Source organism: Ursus arctos, unplaced genomic scaffold, assembly GCF_023065955.2.
Source record: "Ursus arctos isolate Adak ecotype North America unplaced genomic scaffold, UrsArc2.0 scaffold_3, whole genome shotgun sequence".
Taxonomy (NCBI): domain Eukaryota; kingdom Metazoa; phylum Chordata; class Mammalia; order Carnivora; family Ursidae; genus Ursus; species Ursus arctos.
The window spans coordinates 87,141,276-87,162,162 of record NW_026622985.1 but is presented as its reverse complement, the minus strand read 5'-3'; the positions used below and the strand labels follow the sequence as shown (position 1 = coordinate 87,162,162).

At 39.5% G+C, this 20,887-nt stretch overlaps 1 protein-coding gene across 1 annotated transcript in view; it reads right to left on the bottom strand.

Moving 5' to 3' along the window:
* Positions 1–13,282, bottom strand: part of AKR1D1 (aldo-keto reductase family 1 member D1) — a 49,518-nt gene extending 36,236 nt beyond the window's left edge. Inside the window, exons 1-2 of the mRNA XM_026511648.4 lie at positions 13,015–13,282; positions 1,243–1,410 (exon numbers count right to left, since the gene is read on the bottom strand). Of these exons, the coding sequence (XP_026367433.1) occupies positions 1,243–1,410; positions 13,015–13,107 (261 nt within the window). The 5' untranslated portion in view covers positions 13,108–13,282. The remainder of the gene's footprint in view (positions 1–1,242; positions 1,411–13,014) is intronic.
* Positions 13,283–20,887: the final 7,605 nt, after the last annotated feature.

Genomic DNA, 20,887 nt, shown 5'->3' with positions numbered 1-20,887 from the left:
TTTTGGGAATACCAGGTTAAGATTTGGTGTTTAGTCTAAGGAGACACTGTAATAATAAAATCTTAAAGAATCGAAATTGTAAAGCTATAATAAAGTAAAAAGCTTCAGGCTGATATTTTGGGATAGTGGCCCTATGTAGCCCCTTAGAATCATAATCCATAAGTGACTGGGGACTTGGGGAACCACAAACTCCTTGGGAGCTTGGCAAGGAGCCTGAGTAAGGAGCTGGGAGGAGGGGATGTCTGGGGAGTGGATGAAGTCAGAAGCCATATCTTCTTCTCTTTTAGAACACTCAGGAGAATTGTATTACTCATTCTCCAAAGTTGTACAGCTTTATTTCTGCAAAGCTGCCTGTAAATATGCATCTATATTTCCACTGGCTTGCATTTTAATCATGATGCTTTATCTTTCTGATTGCTCTTCAGTGGATAGTGATTTCTAACATTGGAAATTTCGAATGCTCCAGAGTGGTGATATAAACAAAACGTCATATATCCATACAATAGAGTTTTATGTGGCCATGAAAAAAGAAATGAAATTCTCATACATGCTATAACATGAATGAACCTAGAAAATGTTATCTAAGTGAAAGCAGATAGATACAAAAGGCCACATATCATATGATTTGGTTTGTATAAAAGGTCCAAAATAAAAAAAAAAAACTATAAAGACAGAAAGCAGATCAGTGGTTGCCAGTGACTGGGGGGAGAAGGAAAAATGGGGAGTGACTACTGGTGCGTATGGGGCTCTTTTTGGCGTCATGATAACATTCTGGAATTAGGTAGCAGTGACGGTTATGCAACTTTGTGAATACACGAAAAGCCACTGATTTAAATTGGTGAACTTTATGGTATGCGAATTGTAGCTCAATAAAAAAAATTAGCGATTTATGGACAAATAGGCATAGAAAAAAAAGATGGCTGACCTTTTAAAGAAAGCTTTGGCAAATGCTTATGTAATATGAACCACCTCCCCCCCCACCTTGCCTCTACTCCCCAATTTTTCCGCTTTGTAGATTTGGCTCTTCCCATATTGTCTTAAATCAATGCCCATGTATGAAGAAGGAGATTTGCCCTAATCTTCAACGGGCTAAATAATCAGTCCCTGAATTCTGGGCAAGAATGAGGAATTTGGGAGTTGAGAACTCACTCTTCTGGGTGAGCCCAACATTCTTTAACAGAGACAAGTGATACGAGATCCAATATTAATATAAGGAGTTGGAGGGTGAAGGGAAGATCTTACCTTTCCACAGTAGAAAATATCCTCCCTCCGCACCTTTCCTTCTGCTATCTTCTCCCTGATGGCCTCCCCCACTTCGTGCTCATTCTGGTAGATATAGGCCCCGTCAATATGCCGGTACCCTGTGTCGATGGCAATCTTCACTGATTTCGCACAGGTCCCCTTAGGGGTCTGAAATGGCAAGGGCATTGTAGTGGGGAAGAAGAGAAATGGACCTTTCCTTTAATCATTCTTCATCAGGATACTCTGCACATAGACATTGTTTTACAACAAAAAGGACAAATTTCTGATTACATGCTGTTGTGCTTGGAAGATGGTGTCTGGAGGCTGAGGACACTGACCTCACAGGGAGTTTCCTTCCCACCCTCAGTGGGGGACTCCTTCCATACCTAGTCTGCCCTAGCTTCGTGGCCTCAGAAACGTAACTTGACCAGTTTTACCAGTGACAAGAGATTGCATGACAGCTATGTTGTTATAGGAAGGTACATGTTCATTGAAGAAGGCTCCATTATAAATCAAAGTTTTGGATAAACAGAGATACATCCCCAGAATGGAATATCATTCAGTAATAAAAAGAAATGAAGTATTACTATAACCACATGGGTGAATATCTATACAATTATACTAAGTGAAAGAAGCCAGATGAAAAATAAATACATTATGATTCCATTTATATAAAATGCCAGAAAATGGAAACTAACGTATTGACCAGATGCAGATCAGTGATTACTTGGGGTGGGGGACAGGGAGTGCAGGCACGGGTGGCAGGGAGGGATTATGAAAGAACACAAGGAAACTTTTGCAGTGATGGATATGTTCACCATCTTGATTATAGTGATGGCTTCATGGGTGTACATGAGTCAAACTTATCAACATGAATAATTTAAATCTGTACAGTTTATTGTATGTCAATTATTCCTCAATAAACTGGGAAAGAAGAGTGTTGGGTGGCATGTTAGATTTTCAAGATATATTTTTATCAAATTCAGTAGCCAGATCTTTGTTCGTTTTATTAACCTTCATGAAGCATAAGACTATCCTCTCTCCTGAACATTGTCAGAGCCAAAAGACCTGACAAACTCTTGACCCTGGAAGTATAAATTATCCATTCTTCAGATTGCACAGAAGTCGCTGTTCTTTAGTTATCATGACATTTTAAATGTACGAGTGTGTCTCATTTTAGTTACATTTTTTTCTTAAGGGGAGATAGAAGCATTGATGGATATTTCCATGAAGACAAGCATCTAGTCTCGGTGAATAAAATGTTCAAATCATCTTTTAGGTTGTACGTGGAGTACAGGGTTAATCTTATTTGTAGATTGTAACTGACCTCATATTCAGACGGTGAGCATTCTGATCTCGTACACAAATGTTGAGAACTACTTGTGCTTGCTTCTAGATCTTCAGTGTTCTAACCAAATGCTTGACAAACCTCAACGGACCTGTGAATTCTGGCCCTCAGAAGTCAATTTATTGAGAATGAGTGAGACAAGAAATCTCTTGCATTTCCAGTGACTTTATCATCCTGGGCTGGATAGAAAAAGTCCTGGAAGCATAAATTATATTTTCTTTCCCTACTTCAGTTGAAAAGTCATCACTATTGAGAAGATAAGAGGATATGAAAAATGAACAAATCGGCTATACAGATGGTATTAGAAAATAGGATTCATAGTCACAAATATCAAATAGCTAGGAAATGAGACACACATTCCAGGAATGTCATAAATACCTCTTTGGTTTTTTAAATTGACACGATTAATAGAGCTTGAATGGAAATTGAGGCCAAAAAGCCCCACAAAACATCCCGTAAAATGAGATGTTATGGACGACAGCAAGTATGACAACAAAAGTACACTGGAAGAGGAGGCTTAGGGTAGAATCCAGAAATTAAAGGGAAAAAATTGAAAATACTACTTCCATTATCAGGTATATACATAGTATTAATGAGAGAATATAGCTTCATATGAAATGGTAAATATAATCTCAGAAATAGCACTGAGATTTTGTGGCTGCAATTTGAGTTCTATAGAACTCAGATTTAATACAAGGGAAAAACCCCCAAACAATGCATATTAAAGTATATGCTTATATTTTCAAAGAACAACCCAAGACAAGAGGCTTAGGGGAGAGCATTTAGCATAAAGATGAGAAAGACAGGGGCGCCTGGGTGGCTCAGTCGTTAAGCGTCTGCCTTCAGCTCAGGGCATGATCCCGTGTTCTGGGATTGAGCCCCACATCAGGCTCCTCCGCTGGGAACCTGCTTCTTCCTCTCCCACTCCCCTTGCTTCTGTTCCCTCTCTCGCTGGCTGTCTCTATTTCTGTCAAATAAATAAATAAAATCTTTTAAAAAAATGAGAAAGACAAAGACTAAGTTAGGAGCATGGTACTGACCATTAGCCTGAAGTAATAGACGAATGATGTTTTATTTCATAAAGACATGGTGCAGAAATAAGTAATAGTAGTGAGAGTCTTCTATTATCCAGCTACCATTAAAGAGCCTTTTCTAAAAGCTGAATGTCTGGTACAGTCTTTGCTTGCTAAAAATATTTTCCTTCAGATGGCAGAAGCAGCCGTGAGGTGAATAACTATTTTGGACTTAATTCTAATCAATATGGAGGAACTAGTTGGAAATGTGGATGTGAGAAAAATGTTTCTTTATAATTCTTAAATGTAGCATAAGAGAACTGTATGTACATTCTGACAGATTCTTTAAGAAAATTCACTTTAAGGAAAATTCAGAAAGATCAAAGAGAATACCATATTTGGAGACTCAAATAAATGATATGATAGTAGAATCTTAAATGCAAAATTTTGACTCCACCATTAGGGATGATATCAGTGAAATAAAGAATTCTGTTTCCTAAAATGGTCAACAGCACCCTTCCTCCATTTAAGAAAGGGGAGAACCCTATAAGGTTGCGGTGCCATCTTCTAGGATGTAACACGTACCCTAGGTCAACATCCATTATATGGTGTTGTGTCCCCAGTAAGTAGAATACACAAGTCTGAACACACAGTAGGAGTGGTTCAGATTAGCATTACTCCCTTTGACTCACTTAGAAAATGAGTACTTCTTATCCCTGAATTTGAGGCTCTGTGGATCCTAGTTCCTAGTCTTAGGTCCCAGGGATACCCCGTCTCCTTATTTCAAGAGCTCAGTATTTGAGGAAAGATGTTGCCATACTGGCAGGGGTAAGTAACTTTATCCCTGGAGGAGAGAGGGCTCCTTCACTGTCACATGATGAGCCAGGGAGGAAAACATTGGGCACCTAGGCCATCCAATGATATACCCCATCTCACTTTTGCTAGTTAATGGATAAGCGCAGTAGCCATGATCTGAGAAGGATAAGTGGACCAGGGACTCAGACAACTTGCGAGATGAGGATCTAGGTTGTAATATTTCATAAGCCACCTGGACCAGAAGAGATGTTGGTTAAGGGTGAGAGAAATCTAGAATGGGTAGTCCACAAGGAAGATAAGTTGCAACTTGAAGACAGCTTAAACAGCAGGAGCCATTTCATCCTGTTAACCTACCCCTTTAAAAACTTTTCCAGGAGAGAGACAAAATTCTGGAAGAGATTTTCCCAGGAGTGAACTTGGCACACAACGCCAGTAGGTTCAGTTGGCGCCGAGGGTAAACTGTAGTGGCTGTCATGGTGTACCACAGGATAAAGGCACTCGTTTGCTCAGCTGCCAGCAGTGTTGGCTGCTGGTTACTCACATCTGAGCCCCTCTATGAATGAGACAGGGTATAACAGCCTGGCTCTCTTACCTCAACTTAGCACAACGCTGTAGCACCATTCCAGAGCACCCTGTGGGACTAATGAGCAACTCTCCCCACTGCGTGGACTTACTTTTCTCACTCCCCTACGGGTCTGATTCCTGAGAGCACTCCCCCCTAAGCCTCCTGCATGCCAAGCTCCTTCTCAGAGGCTGTTCTCCAGAGTAGCCAACCTAAGACACCAGGGTAAAGAAGGATTTCTTAAACTGCGGAGAGTACTAATGATTCATTAAGAGCGATAAACGTGACCACATTAAAATCAAGAAACTCCATTCATTAAGACACCATTAGAAGTGTAAAAAGACAAATAGGAAGAGATATTTTCACATAGCTGTAACTGACAAAGGACTCATACCAGATCTTTTACAAATCCACTACCTATAAGAAAACAGACATTCATTAAAGAAAAATGCACAGAAGGCACAGTCACTTTGCAAAAGATATCAACATGTTTAATAAAAATATAAAAATCTGGGCAATTTCATCAATAGTAAAGGAAATGGAAATTAAACCACAATAAGAGATTATTCCACACTTACGAGAACTGCATAAATTAAAAAGACACCAAATGTTGGTGAGAATGTGGAGCAGGGGTACTCTCATAAATTGTTGGAAGGGCTGCAAATTATATGAATACCTTGGAAATTATTTACATTGACATCATTTCCGAAAATTGAAGATACATACTGAATGTTAGATATACACCTAGCATTGCCACTCCTAGGTGTATATCTTAGTGAAACTCATACGTGTGTACAATAAGACCCCTGTGTAGGACTCTGCACAATAGTGTCTGCAAAGCCCCCAACTGGAAGCAGTTCAAACGCCCATCGACAGTAAAATGGATACTGACATATTCTTATAATTAAGCAATCACAGAGCAATAAATATTGTCAAAGACCATGATTAATAACATGGGTGACTTTTACAACATTATATTTAGAAAAAGAAGCAGGAAAAAAAGTGCGTCCAGTGTTTCTATTCACATAAATTTTAAAAATTGTATAGAAATGTATGTTACAGTTGCATAGCTCTTAGAATAAAGCAAGAAAGTCATCACCATAAAAATTAGAAGAGCAATCCCTTCTTGAGGGAGGAAAGCATTCAGGTTGAGAAAGTTTCTGGGGTTTGGTATGTTCTAATTTTGGATCTTATAGCTAACAGTGTTAGCTATAAAAGTATTTGTCCGTCCTTAAGTCCACTGTATTTCAAAATTTTAACCATAAAAAAAAGAAAAGGAGGTAGATCAAAAATAAGAGGTAAGACAATAAGTTCCAAAGCCTTAGATTTGAAGAACTTGGGCCTAAAGCATCATTTTTGGCCTTGGATCTACCATGTTATCTGTTCTCCTTAGCCTAGATCCAATTGGTTGCCAGCTTTGTAGAGCTTCCCCCAACAATGTGTGCCTTCAGCCAAGTTACTTCCTTCCTAGGCTCCAGCCAAATTAATTTCCTCACAGCTACCAATCACATTCAAGTCTTTGTTCTTTTTTGCCTGATTTATTGTAGAAGCCTTCTCACCTGATCTCTATGTGTCCTGTCTCTTCTCCTTTTGATTCATTGTAACTTGGGCAGGTTAGTATTTTTAAAAAATAAACCAATGTTTTACTCCCTGGTATTTTTTTTTGTTATCCCCAACTGCTCCCTCCTTCCCCACACCATTTTTTTGCAGCTTGATGTTTAGTACTAATTGCCTCTGGAGAGGAATGGTATATATGTATATATATACATATATACCATTATTCCATATATATATGGAAGGAGTGCATATATATATATATATATATATATATGGTATATATATGCAATATATATATAATGGTATATATATATCATATTCCATAATATATGGAAGGAGTGATATATATATATCAGTTCATTTATATTTATTTATTATATTTATATAATATATTTTATATACATATATATAAACAAAATGCAGAGGTCATTTCTTAGTGTTTAATTTTTAAAAGCCAAGGCTTCTGCAGCAGGTGTGTGAGGGTAAGGAGATCATAGGTACTGGAAAGAACTCAGGATATACACTATACTAAAAGTAAAAATAAACACCAACTGAATTCTTGACCCTCAGCATATTAGCCCACAGAGCGTTTTACAAAACTACAAATGAGTTGCTATTACTTAAAAATTAATAATTACTTTATAATATTTTCTAAAAACTGCTAGAAAATCAGGCCACACTGGACCCTTGCTCATGCATACCATCGGCTGTAGTGGAGAAAGTTGCTAATCTTGGACTGGTCAGTAGGATCTCTGGTTCTACTTATTCTTGCACTCATTCCCGTTATCAGAATGGGAAAGCAGGACAACATGGAGAAATAGACTTAGCTCCCCAGGACACTTAACTGTGCTTCCTGCCTGTTTCCTGGTCTCTTTAGGTAGAGGCTATAGAACCACCATCACCTCTGACAAAGATTTTTTGCCTTTGCATCATCCAACTTCAGCAAGAATCCTGATAAGTCAGTTTAGCAACACCCACCCAGCCTCCATATCTGATCCCCCTCCCTGTCTAATCAGGTTCCTCATCTGCCACCATTGCCCAGGTGATGTCTAGGTGGCTAGCAAGAATCACCTCTTATCCTGGATGTGTCCTCTCAGTAACTTTCCATCCACTGACCCCCACCTTGGTCCTTGGCTATAAATTCCCACTTGTCCATGTTGTACTAGGAGTGGGAGCTCAACCTCTCTGTCCCCCTGCAAAATCCCATCACAGTGGTTCCTAGACCTATCACGACAGCACTCATCCTTGAATAAAGTTCTCCTTATCATGCTTAACAATCATCATTGCATTATTCTTTTCCTTTAACATGCTGTCCCCAGTGTATAATAAACATACCTGGTATAAGAACAAGGTGAAACAGGGTTTCTTAGGTTGAGAGAAGGGACGGGATTCAATGGGCATTGAGGAGAAAGCAAGGGATATTTAAAGGATGGCAAAATCCTGAGAAGGAGTCCTAAGCCTGTGCCCCCTATCCTCTTCAAGCTCAGGGGCAGAACAGACTTGATGTTTCAGGCTCCCCCTTGGTACTCATCAAAGGTTTGGACTTCACCTCTCCTTTGCCCCAGATACAAAGCCTTTGGCTCACTCTCCAGACTGAAAACTGCTTGCAGCTACTGAAATCTCAACAAGGACAACCCAGGAAGGAATACTGGATCATTTACGACCCCCAATCTACTTCTTAGACCACTCCTTCTCCATAACTTGATGTTTCTCGATCTACCTCATAATTGGATTTGCTTATTGCTACTTTAATTTTGAACCAGTGTTACCTCTCTTAAAGCACTTCAGCTTTTCCTTACATTTTAGTTGTATGTATCTTTTTTTCTGTCCTTGGTCACTCCACTTAAATCCCTTGTTTCTAGACCTCATTGTTTCAATCCCTGTATTACCTAGAAAAATGCCCCGCATGTGGTAGGCACACAATTAATATTTATCAAACTAAATTATTGCCCATTATTCAAAATATTTACCATTAGTCCTGGATTTATCTCATTTGCATGTCTGGTAACATTCTTGAGTTTTACTTGAAGTTTTTGATAAATATGGGGTATTGACTCCATGGACCGATGTTCATAAAAACAGAATTAATTTCTATCAAAATTGAAAAAAGGTATAAGACCCAAACTGTCACCCATCAGACCTTCCCTGATAGAGCTGTAGGGAAAATCTGTTGGGAGGCGGTTATAGACCATTGCATCCCTATATGAAAACATTTGGGAAGCTTTTAAAAGGAAAAAGTCACACAGATAATTTGCACGTTTTAGTTTTCATTAGTCATCATCAGGCGGGGTAATGCACAGAGTGGTTGGTGATACTAAGTGTTGGTTGCATCTCAAATTCCCTGAGTCCACAGGCATGAAACACCTTTATAAGAAATTTGGGCACATTAAGAGAAAGAAAACTCTTTGAAAGCCAGGAGAAGCTGGGCTGGGGACCCTCACACAGCTTCATAGTATTGTTCCTCCAAGTTGCTTTCCCAGTTCCTGTCTCCACATATTCTGGTGGAATCTAAATGGGGCAGAGGTCAGAGGAGGCACTGTTAGCCTTCCTTACTTTGGCCTTTCATGTCTGCTCCCACCCTTCTCCCCCCGAAGACCTGCCTAGATCTGTCCCTGGCACTCTCCTGCTCTCTAACTTCCGTGTAAAAAGTGAACAGGATCCCAGGACAGATACTGACTGACATGACCACATACACAAAACACACATGAATTTCAGTTAAAGAGTTACCTCAGCCTGGCATTTGCCTTGCATCCCTTGTTGTGGAATGAAGGTTTGAAAAAAATCTCGGGCATGCCAAGTAGAGAAGACTAAATTTTGGCATCAGACTTTGCCTTTAGGACTAAGACAGATTCTGAAGCTAAATCTACTTGAGTACTTTTATGTCACGGTGGCTGACTTGGGCATAGGTGGTTCTAGCCTCTGCCTCATCAGTCCTGGGAAGATGACAAAGGAGTTTTATCAGTTGCATAGCTTGGAATAGAAAGCCATGAATCTGCTTTATGTCAGATTCTCCTTTCTTCCCATTCCTCATCTCCCTCTGCAGCCCAACAAACCTTCCAGATAAATGTGGTGTATTTTTCTTTACATTAGAGTTTCTGATTTTGTGAGACATACCATTAACTCCATTTATTACTTTACAACTGGTAATATTTCACAAATGTAGTTGGTGTATGAATGATCTTCATTTCTCATGGTATTCTTCTTATGTCATATTGTCTAACTTGTGTATGTCTTCTGAAGGGAACTCTTTTTTGGGGAAATAACACATGACTGGTTTTGAATGTCTCTAACATATAGCATTTAATATTACTAAACATAGAGTAGGTCCTTAATAGTACTAATTGCTAGGCACAGCACTTTGAGCCCGACTGAGTTTCAGGACACACACACACACACACACACACACACACACACACACATTCTACATACTTTCAGGATGTATATTCGTAGGTACTTTCATAAATGAAAATACACATAGAAAGTTATAGTTAGATATATGCAGTTTCATTGACATTAGATATATTCTTAACAGGTAATAGAGTATAGGGATTAGAACATTGGATCTGGGGGGCATCTGGGTGGCTCAGTCTGTTGAGCGTCTGCCTTTGGCTCAGGTCATGATGCCAGGGTCCTGGGATCGAGCCCTGTTTGGGGCTTCCTGCTCCTCTTTGGAGCCTGCTTCTCCCTCTCCCTCTGCCTGCCACTCCCCCTGCTTGTGCTCTCTCTCTCTGTTAAATAAATAAATAAAATCTTAAAAAAAAAAAAAAAAAAGAACATTGGATCTGGACCCAAAGTACATTGGTTCAAATCCAAGCTCTGTTCCCTAGCATTGTAAGTTTGGGGCAATTTTTTAATCTCTCTATACTTCAGTTTTATCATCTGTAAATGGAGTTAAATGGTATATCTTTCCTAATGTCTTAAGGATTAAATTAGAAAATACATGTAATGTGAAGCACTTAAAGGAGTTCCTGGCACATGTTAAGTGTCCCCAAAATGTTAGTTGTTATTATCATATCCATTTATATCTCCCTAGCTTCTGATGCTCAGAAACATAGAGATCCCCTTTTACAAACTTATTAATTCGAAAGTATCAGCTGAATACCCATTACATACTAGATACTATCCTGGAAATAGAGAATTGAACACAACATTCTCCCTTTCATAATGAATTTCACAGTCTTGTGGGGCAGCTTGCAGAGAAACAAGGATTATAATACAGTATGATAAGAGCTACAGTAGAATCAAGTAAAAGGGGCCAGATGAACATGCAAGAGGGGCAAGTTGTGGTGGCTGGAGGGATGGGATTCTATGGAGCAGTGTCCTTGAGCTGAGTCTTCAAGGGTTAGTAGAAGTTGTCTAACTGAACAAACCAGGAGAAAGCATGTTCCAGGTAGAAGGCAGCATGTTCACAAGCATGGAGACGGGAGAGTTGTTCAAGGAACTTAAGCAGTTATGTTCCACACACAGAGGGAGAGGTGGAAGAGTGGTGGTAGATTCTGCTGGACAGACGGGTCTTGACTGAACCTTGAAAGCTCAGTGTGCAAGGTAAGGAATGTGGACTCTACCTTGTAATTGATAGACAGCCATTGAAATAATTAAGCACAGGAGTGACATGATCAGATTTGGGTCTGAGGAAGATCCTGACAGCCCCACTTTGGATCATTAATTGGAGGGGACAAAATAGAAAGAATAGCCTAACGATAAATTAAGAACCTCAACTAAGACAGTGACAAAGGAGATAAAGAGGAGAGTGTGAATTGAAAACCGATTTCTGAGATAAGTTGAACAGCCATCGTTTGGATGTAATGTGGACAAGGAGACATGAGGAAGAGGGCAGAATGAAGGAATATACTCAGACTTCTGGCATGAGGGGCTCAGAGTGGTAGTGTTATTTGCCAGGAGGAGAAGTATTTTCGGGAGTGGGGGAAGGGGAGATGGATAGTGTACTTTTGTCATACTGAGTTAGAGGTGTCTGTAAAGACAGAGTACATACTTGACTGTCCAACAGAATTATCCAAAGAGCTTGTTAAAAGCAGCCTTTACCTCTAAAGACCCAGATTCAGTACGCTAGAGGTGAGGCCTAAGGATCTGTATTTTTTTAAAAAATCCCCAAGTGGTTCTGATGTAGCCAGTCCACAGCTGTATGGGGATATGTAACAAAAAAATAGGAAATAGAGATTTAGGTGTCTCTGCATGGATGTTGTTGCAGCCAAGATTGTGAATGAATGAGGTCATAGACAGACAATGGGCAAAGTAAGAAGAGGAAGGGGCCAATGACCCAGACCATTGTAATTGTTCCAACAGTGATTTTCCTTTGCATTATCAAAAACAAGGGGACTGGGCAGTTGCAGTGGAATGTGGGATTGTGATACAAGAGTTAACTACTCTTGGCTTATTTTTCTTTTTTCTGCCTTCCATTCTCTATGCTGCCACAGAGTTATCTTTCAAATGCACTGATCTCGTGATGCTTTTCCTCTGTTTCCAAACTTCACATAATTCCTCCTTTTATGCAGAGTGAAGCTCCAACTCCTTGGCATGGTATTCAAGGTCCTTTATGATCTAGTGTCAACCTGCATCTCCAGAGCCAGCTGCCGTTGCTTCCACCACTAATTCCTTTGACCAGCCACTGCGGGCTTGGTCTTTGCCGGACGTATCATTTATCCTTGTGCCTCAATACTTCCCCTTCTGCCCCAGACGTCCTGCCTCAGCTCTCCCTCTCTGCCTTCTAACTCACAGTTAGCTTTCCAGAAGTCATTCCTACGCAATCCCACAAATCTGGTAGCATTTTTACACATACCACTCTTTATTCTGGTAATCAGCATTAAATTTGAATTGCAATGAGGAAGGCAGAAAGATATTTTTCTTATAAGTAGAAACTGTGTTTAAATGGAAACCCACTCAATCTTGAAAGTCAAATTTAACTATTCCCTTGTCCGTGTTTTCAGAGAGATGGTTTATAGTTCTAGGATAGCATTTACTCTTATCTTCATTGTTCTACAATTAGCTATTAAAGAGTCTGCTTCCTCTATTTGATTTTTAATCCCTAGGCAGCACAGACACTGTTCTCTTCATATTTGAAGCTTCTATAGCCTAGTGCTTCATACCTGGGAGGTTTTTACTAAATGTTTGTTAGACTGAACTGGAAATTCTCAAATATAAGTTTTAAAAACCCCCCACAAGCAGTAAACTCAGAAACTTCACGTGCCTCAGTTCATTCTAATAATCCCCATTCAGCTAAATTTCAGCGAAGGAAGAAGAAAGGTCCCACTTTCTAATCCAAGATAATTTTAAATTATACCCTGATATAATTTTAACCTCTGGCTCAGTATTCAGGATGCCAAATAGTACTCCTTGGAGATTACTTTCATTATTATAAAAACCAAATCAATGAGATCCACTCAAAACGAATTAAAGATTATGCTCTAGGAAAGTTTCAAAAGCGTTAAAATAAAAGAGAAAGAGAGAAAAAAAATTACCAGTTTAGGTTCTGAGTAAGTCCCCAGACCGATGACAGGAATGCTGTTTCCATCACTTAGAGGAACGCGGTGGTTTGCAGGGCTGAGGTTCATCCTGGAGAGAGTCTGTGTTTCAAGTTTTTAGGAGTGATTCTGGATGCCTCTAGAGAAGTCTTTTTGAAAAGATCTTCTAGGGCCTCGTTAATCAAAGAAAGGAGAGCCAGAGGGAGGAGCAGTGGGTGGGAAGAGAGATTAGCAGATGTATTTCTCAACCTGTTTTTTTTTTTTCAAGTCGTTTTGAAAAGCCTGAGGTTGTCCTTTGAACTTTATCAGAGGCATGTAAATAACATCACCCACTGAGAGCTGATGCTTACTTCTCTATAAAGAAAAGAGGGAAAACCCCAAAAGAAACAAATCTAGATGGCTTCTAGCAGTTAGGATGCTTTCCCAGGCAAGTAACAGGCTAATCTCAAATTCTCTTAAATTATAAAGGACATTTATTGGCTCATATTTCTGAAAGCTTCAACATGAGGGCTAGCTTCACGTGAGAATACAGTAGTTTCCCAGGACTTGCCTGGGCATTCTGATGCAGCACAACTGAGAAGGCATCTGGGATTTTATTACCTAGTTAAGTTTGGAAAACACTGGGCCAGAAGAACAAGTGATGTGGCCCGGAACCAGTTTCTTACCTTCCAGTCCATGTCTCTGCTTCCTCGCTCTCTCGGCAGACTCGCTCGCCCCTTATTGTTAAAAGATGGTGGCCGGTCCTTGGAGTGACATGGTTCCAGATACAAACTCAACAAAATAGAGATTTTTCCCTACCCCATTGCTCACACAGCAACCTAGAAGTGGTCTTTTTGGTCTCCACTGCCTTTCTTGCTTCATGGATCCATCACTAAGCCAATCATGATGTCAAAGTGGAAATAAAAGATTGATCACCTGCAGACAACTAGAAGCCATTTCTAAATTAAGAGTTGGGGTTAATCTCATCTGGGCATAATCTGGAGATTGTTAAGGGAAAGGAAAGAAGTAGTGGGTAGAGAAACAACCAACAAATGTTTAATACAGTCTTCCTCCAAAGGATTGTGCTGTGTATAAAATGTGAGCTTTGGACCTGGTGACCTCAGCATGGTGAAAGTGTGCTGAAAATTGCCTCTCATTCACTTGCCCTCTTCCTGGGACTGTCATTCTCGTTTACATACATATGATCAGCCAGTGAATACAATGATTTAAACTAGGTTGGGGCAGATCACATGGGCAATAGTGACCTTCACCTACCTTTGTAAATCCATCCAACAAATACCTACTGTACACATTTACGTGTTAAGATGCTGGCTCGTATATGTTTCTCTATTTTTATTATTATTGACTTTTTGGTGTTTAGCTCAATGAACTTCTTGGATATTTAGATTCATGATTTTCATTTAATTTGGGAAGTTTGGGGGCATTATTTCTTCAAACATTCTTTTAGTTTCTTCCTCTCGTCTCCCTCTGGGACTCCTGTTATGTATATGTTGGTACTTGATAGTATCTCATAGGGGTCTTAAGTATGGTTTATTTATTTTTTTATTCTTTTCTCTTTTTTCTTCTTAAACTGGATGATCTTAATGGATCTATCTTCCAGTTCCCTAATTCTTCTGCCAGCTTAAATCTACCATTGAAACCCTCCAGTTAGTTTTCATTTCAATTATTGTACTTTTAATCCCCACAGTTTCTGTTTGGTTCATTTTTACAATTTCTATCTCTTTACTGATGTTCTGTATCTGGTGAGATGGTGTTTTCCTGGTTCCTTTAGTTCTTTCCCTGTGACTTCCTTTAGCTCTTTGAGCATATTTAAGAGAGTTGATTCATGTCTTTGTCTAGTAAGTCCAATGCCCGACCATCCTTACGGACACTTGTGATTTTTCCCCTGTGATATTTTTTTGTTTGCATGCTCTGTAATTTTTTGGTTGAAAACTGGAAATTTTGAATATTACAGTGTGACAGTTCTGAAAATCAGATGTTTCCTCCTCCTCGGGGTTTCTGCTGCTGCTTGTTTGTGGGTTGTTACTGTTTGTTTTTTTACTGACTTCTCTAAACTATTTTTGGCAAGTCTGTGCTATTTGTTATGTGAAAGCTGTGTTTAGCTAACTTAGCAGTCATGGTCACTTGGTGTTTTGACCGTTTCCTTCAATGCCTGGAGCAAAAAGTAAAAAAAAAAAAAAAAAAAAAAAAAGAAAGAAAAAAATATTCTCTTAGTCTTTGCAGATTGGCCTCTTCAGGGCACCAGTTCAATGCTTAGCCACACTAATTACAATGCTGCCTTAGTCTTTGCTTCCAGCTAGCATGGAGCCTGAAGGCCAGTCGGAGATAAAAGCTGAGGGTCTTCTCAGAACTTTTTGACCACATGCCTAGCCCTGACAGTATGTGTGACCTTCTTGATTAAAGTGCCCCCCACCCCTCACCATCACATATCTCCTTTCCCAATTTCTTCCTTCCCAGGCTTTTCAGTCTGTTGGTTGTCCCAACTAACCCCAGGCTGCCAGAGCCAAAATTTCTTTCTTCTTAAGTTTATTTATTTAAGTAATCTCTACACCCAATGTGGGGCTTGAACTCATGCCCCTGAGACCAAGATCCACGCGCTCCACTGACTGAGCCAGCCAGGTGCCCCTGAAATTTCTGTCTTTAAATGCACACAGCAAAAGCCTCCTGAGCAGCTACCTTTGTCCTAGGAATGCTTCGAGTTAGGCAAAATAAAAGCAAACCTTTGCATGTTCCTTCACGGAGCCACCAGACAGACTGGGACCCACAACAATTTTTTGAGAGTAACATCTCCATTGCTTCCTGTGGCACTAGCATCCTCTACCAGGAATGTGGGCTTAGTCCTCATGGCTGCCATGGATCAGGGTTGTGGGGGATGGTCAGTGGGCCATTTGAACCACCACAGCCCTCTCTCTTACTGCCAAGCAGCGACTTCTTTCTTCACTAAGCTTACCCCTTGTTGTTTTAAGTTCTTGACTAGACTCCGCAGTTCTGCAAAAAAATGAGTCTGACACTTTAGCCAACTCATTAGTTGCTTTTTTATAAAAGGGCAGAACCCTGGAGTTCCCTACTCTGCTACTTTCCTCTTTCCTTTTTTTTTTTTTTTTAAAGAATTATTTATTTATTTGAGGGGGGGAGCAAAGGAAGAGAGAGAGAGAGAATCTTAAGCAGGCTCCATCCCCAGTGTTGAGCCCGACTTGGGGCTCCATCTCACGACCCTGAGATCGTCACCTGTGCCATAACTGAGTCGGACATTTAACCAGCTGAGCCACCCAGGCACCCCTCCTCTTTTCATTTTTAAAAGTATTTTTTATTTCTGTTTTGCAATTGGATTATTTCTACTGAATTATATTCAGGTTCACTAACTCTTTCTTCTGTCTTCTTTCCTCCATTCTGCTACTGAGTCCATCCAGTGAGTTCTTTTTTCTTAGATAGCCTTTATTTTTTAGGGAAGTTTTAGGTTCACAGCAAATTTGAGCAGTAAGAACAGAGGGGTTCCATCTACTGCCCTGACTTTTCCCACTATCAATATCCCCCACAAGAGTGGTACATTTCTTACAGTTGAGGTACCTGTTTGACATTACTATCCACCAAAGTCCATAGTTTACATTAGGGTTCAGTGTTCACATTGTACCTTCTATGGATTTTGAAAGATGTATAGTGTCATGTATCCACCATACTGGTATCATACAGAATAATTTGATTGCCCTAAAAATCCTCTGTGTTCTGCTTATTCATCCCTCTCTCTCTCCCTGGCAGTCACTGATCTTTTTACTGTCTCCAAAGTTTTATCTTTTTTCAGAATATTGTACAGATTTTCAGATTGGTTTCTTTCACTTAGTAATATGCACAGGGTTGCTCCATGTCTTTTCATGGGTTGGTAGCTCATTTGTTTTTAGTGGTGAATTATACGTCATTGTCTGGATGTACCACAGTTATCTCTGTCTGCACTCTGGTGCCCGCTTTCTGACTGGTGGCGGGATACTAAAAGACTCCAATGGTACATGAGTTCTGCTCTTCTTTCCACTTCTACCTGCTGCTATTAATTTTTCAAACTCCTGAAATAACTTTCTCATATATATTTCATGTTTTGTCATTATTCAGTGACACTTAATCACATTTTGACTACTCAGAAAAACTAAATCTTTATTCAAAAAGAGCTAAGGATTGAGGTGTTGGTTTGCTCAGTCATTTGGGCATCTGACTCTTGATCTCAGCTCAGGTCTTGATCTCATTGCTGTTGGAATCCTGCATTCTATAATTCTGGAAAAGTTATTTTTGTTCCCAGAAGTCTTAGACCTTCTTCCCCTAGACCCTTTGAACACCTTACAGCTGGACTTCAACTGTCTCTTAGTGTGTGTTATCGAGATGTTCTTGTTATTGTTTGTATGTGTTCTGGATGGGTTGAAGCTTTCCTCTGCTGCAAGGCTGATGTTCTTTTGGTGGCAAAAAAACCTGCTAGAGAATGTGTTTCCCACTTGGGATACATTTTCCACAATTTCTAGTGATGGAAGCTCCCACTTCACTGGACAAAGCATACAAACTAACGAAATCTTGCAAAACCCTTGGAATTCTATCAGTATACAATCTTCCATTGATCCTTTGTTGTCTTGTGCTAGGATGGCCAGCTACTGTTAAGACTTTAATGTCTTATGTTCAAGCCTTTGTTCTACAGAGCATGGTGACCGGGTATTTTATAAATGTCATCAGAGGAAGACAGCCTTCAAGCCTTCAGGCCTCATTGAAAGGGATCTTATCAAGTGCTGCTGACCACTGACACTGCTGCAAAACTAAAAGGTATTGAGCCTTGGGTACACATCTCACAGTTGAAAAAGGCTGATCCTGTACAGGTGTTGGAGATCTCTAAATCATATTGACCAGGAGAAGATGTAGCTGACATAGAGGTAGACTGCTTCTGCCCAAGACAATGCATCAAGACTTCATACTTTAACTAAACATGAAACCTTTCTCCTTCTTTTCCTTTCCTTTCCTCTGACATTGGCCTGTAAAGATAACACCCTCCTGTTTATCTCCCAGATCATTCCTAAGCTGTGGTAACCTCTGGAATGTAGAACAACCTTTTATTTCAGGCTAGGAGAAAAATCTAATTTTGCCCCTAACTTTCAAAAGCAAAATAAGTGATCTCATTGGCCAACTCTAATCCCTGAATTTATAGTGTTAGTTTAGCAGGAAGTGTTCATGATTCAGGATTTGCTTCTTTGGTAAGTCCCTACTTGCTTGATTAGGTATAAATGTAATTGAGGCTATAATGAACAACTACTTCTTATTTCTTGAAATTATTGCAGAATCCGCTACTGAAGCAATAGGAGCCCAACAAAGATTCTTAGACTCTCTGGCCAAAGTTCTTGGTAATAAGATAGTCCCTGATTATCTTTTAGCTGAGCAAGGAGGAGTACTCATCTGCTCTACACTTTGACACTAGAAAATGACACTTCAATTGATGTAGCCCAAAGCTCCTTTCCCAAAATATTCTTCTTGTCACTCAAGTGTAGTCCCAGGCTTAAAGATATATGAGGATATGAGACTCCCCATTCTAAGGGACATAATGGACCCAGAACAGGTACTAACCACTCTGGCAACACAATGGGACCAGAACCAAAAGTTTGATCATTGATGCTTTCTTGTCAAGAAAGATTTTGATCAAAGGGAGGAAACCTAAAAGGAGATTTCACAATGGAACAAGCAAGCCTAGTTAAAAGAGTCTCTTTTAAAATAGGCTCAGGAGACCATAAAGGAGAAGGAATTTATGCATTGTCTTATCAGAGGAACCATGAACTGTTTGCCAACTGCATGTCCTCAGCCTGGACTTAACTCCTTCCTCACCATGACACCTGAATTGTTCCCACACTTCACATTGAAAGAAGCTAACACAATTTGACAAATTTTAATCTATTCACATATTAACTCAACCATCCCGGTTAACCTAGTTTCAATTCCTATTTTGTATAATGGACCTGACTGAGAACTGCCTGCTACTATTAATTTTTCAAACTCCTGAAATAACTTTCTCATATATCTTTCATATTTTGTCACTATTATAACCTTTCACTTTTATAACCCTGCCCTCTTTATGTCTTCTTCATAACAAAATTTAGGAATCCATGTTTCCTGAATTGCAATTTTAATTGCCCAAATAAAAGCCTGTCTGCTTTAATTTTTAGTGAATTCTTTCTTGGTTGACACCATTTTGCTTGAGATTTTATGGGAGACTTCTAGAAAGAGAAAATGATGATTGTAGTATAGTGCTTGAATCTTTCCAATTGCCCTCAGACTAGACAGAGAGCAACTAGGAGGGGAAAAAAAAAACACAACAGACAACTTCAATAAAATTGGTGACAAAGTAAACTCCATGAAACCTAGTGAAGCTTTATGGTGGGGCTTTATGCCCTAAAAATGTAGGATCCTGTGTAACTCAGATTTAGTCTATTAGAAGTTGTGGCTGGAACAGAAAAAGAAGTTCTGATGTCCAGAGAGTGTCCCCAGAATGCAGAAATTCCCCCTAAACCCTTGAGTCATCGAAGAGAGCATCTACATCTGAGTGGAAGCCTCAGAAAGCAAATCTGAAGATAATCACTGACACTGAGAAATGGAGCATCCAGTATGCAGGTAAACACAAAAAGCCCATGAATAGTCCCTGAGGGCTGCAAGAAGATCAGCAAGTCTTGAGGTAGTGTAATTCTTTTTTTTTTTTAAGATTTTATTTATTTATTTGACAGAGAGAGACAGCCAGCGAGAGAGGGAACACAGCAGGGGAGTGGGAGAGGAAGAAGCAGGCTCCCAGCGGAGGAGCCCGATGTGGGGCTCGATCCCGGTACGCTGGGATCACGCCCTGAGCCGAAGGCAGACGCTTAACGACTGCGCTACCCAGGCGCCCCTGAGGTAGTGTAATTCTTTAAGGACATCAGCAATAGCCAGGAAAAACTCACCTCAACAAAAACAGAATTATATTTTGAGGAAAAGACTGCTGGGAGTAGAGTAAAACACTGAGAACAAGGAAGAAAAGTGTTCCAGCTACTGGCAGAATGGACCAAGAGAAAGCAGATCTCAGAATTGCAGAAGTGGCTTCATGGGGAGATCATATGTTTGGATTCTTGATGGTAACAAGAGGTCTCCCCAGTAGTGAAGATAGGAAAATTGTTCTGGCTTGCTCCCACCCTCTACAAAAATACAGAATCCTTCTCAGACAAAAAATACAAGAAAACATATTAAATATCACAACAGAAAAGGATTGCAATCAAACCACATAGAGAGATGGCAAAAGGAAAGCATGATGAAAATGAAGCGCCTAATATCAACATATCCAAAAATCACACCAGAAAAAAAAAAATGTGATCATTCAACACTTTTAAACTGCAAACTAATATTATAAAATGTGCTAGAAATTACAACATATTTTTTACCCTAAGTTATTTTGTACGTTTAGTATACTCATAACAAAAATGTATGGTTTTTTTTCCTGTAGCCAGACAAATTGATTATAAATACCATACAGAAAATACCTGAGTAGCTAAGAAAACACTTTAAGAACAGGAATGAAGGGAGCTAGTCCTAAAAGGTTAAAAAACGTGGGTGACCTTACAAGTATAGAAGAAAACTCTCCTATATTCAAAATCCAAAGACAATAATAATAAAAATATGTGCACACACACATTTAGGACATTTAAATTGGATCATATTCCTAATTAATGAACAGTGCTTAAAAACTGGAGAATAGTTAACAACACAGTAAGTTACTTAAAAAATTGAATGTTCAGATTAAAAGAAATTAAAATGGCCCTTAAACATGTTAAAAGTTATTCAACCTCTCTCATAATAAGGGAAATGAAAATTTAAACTGAGACATTATTTTTTA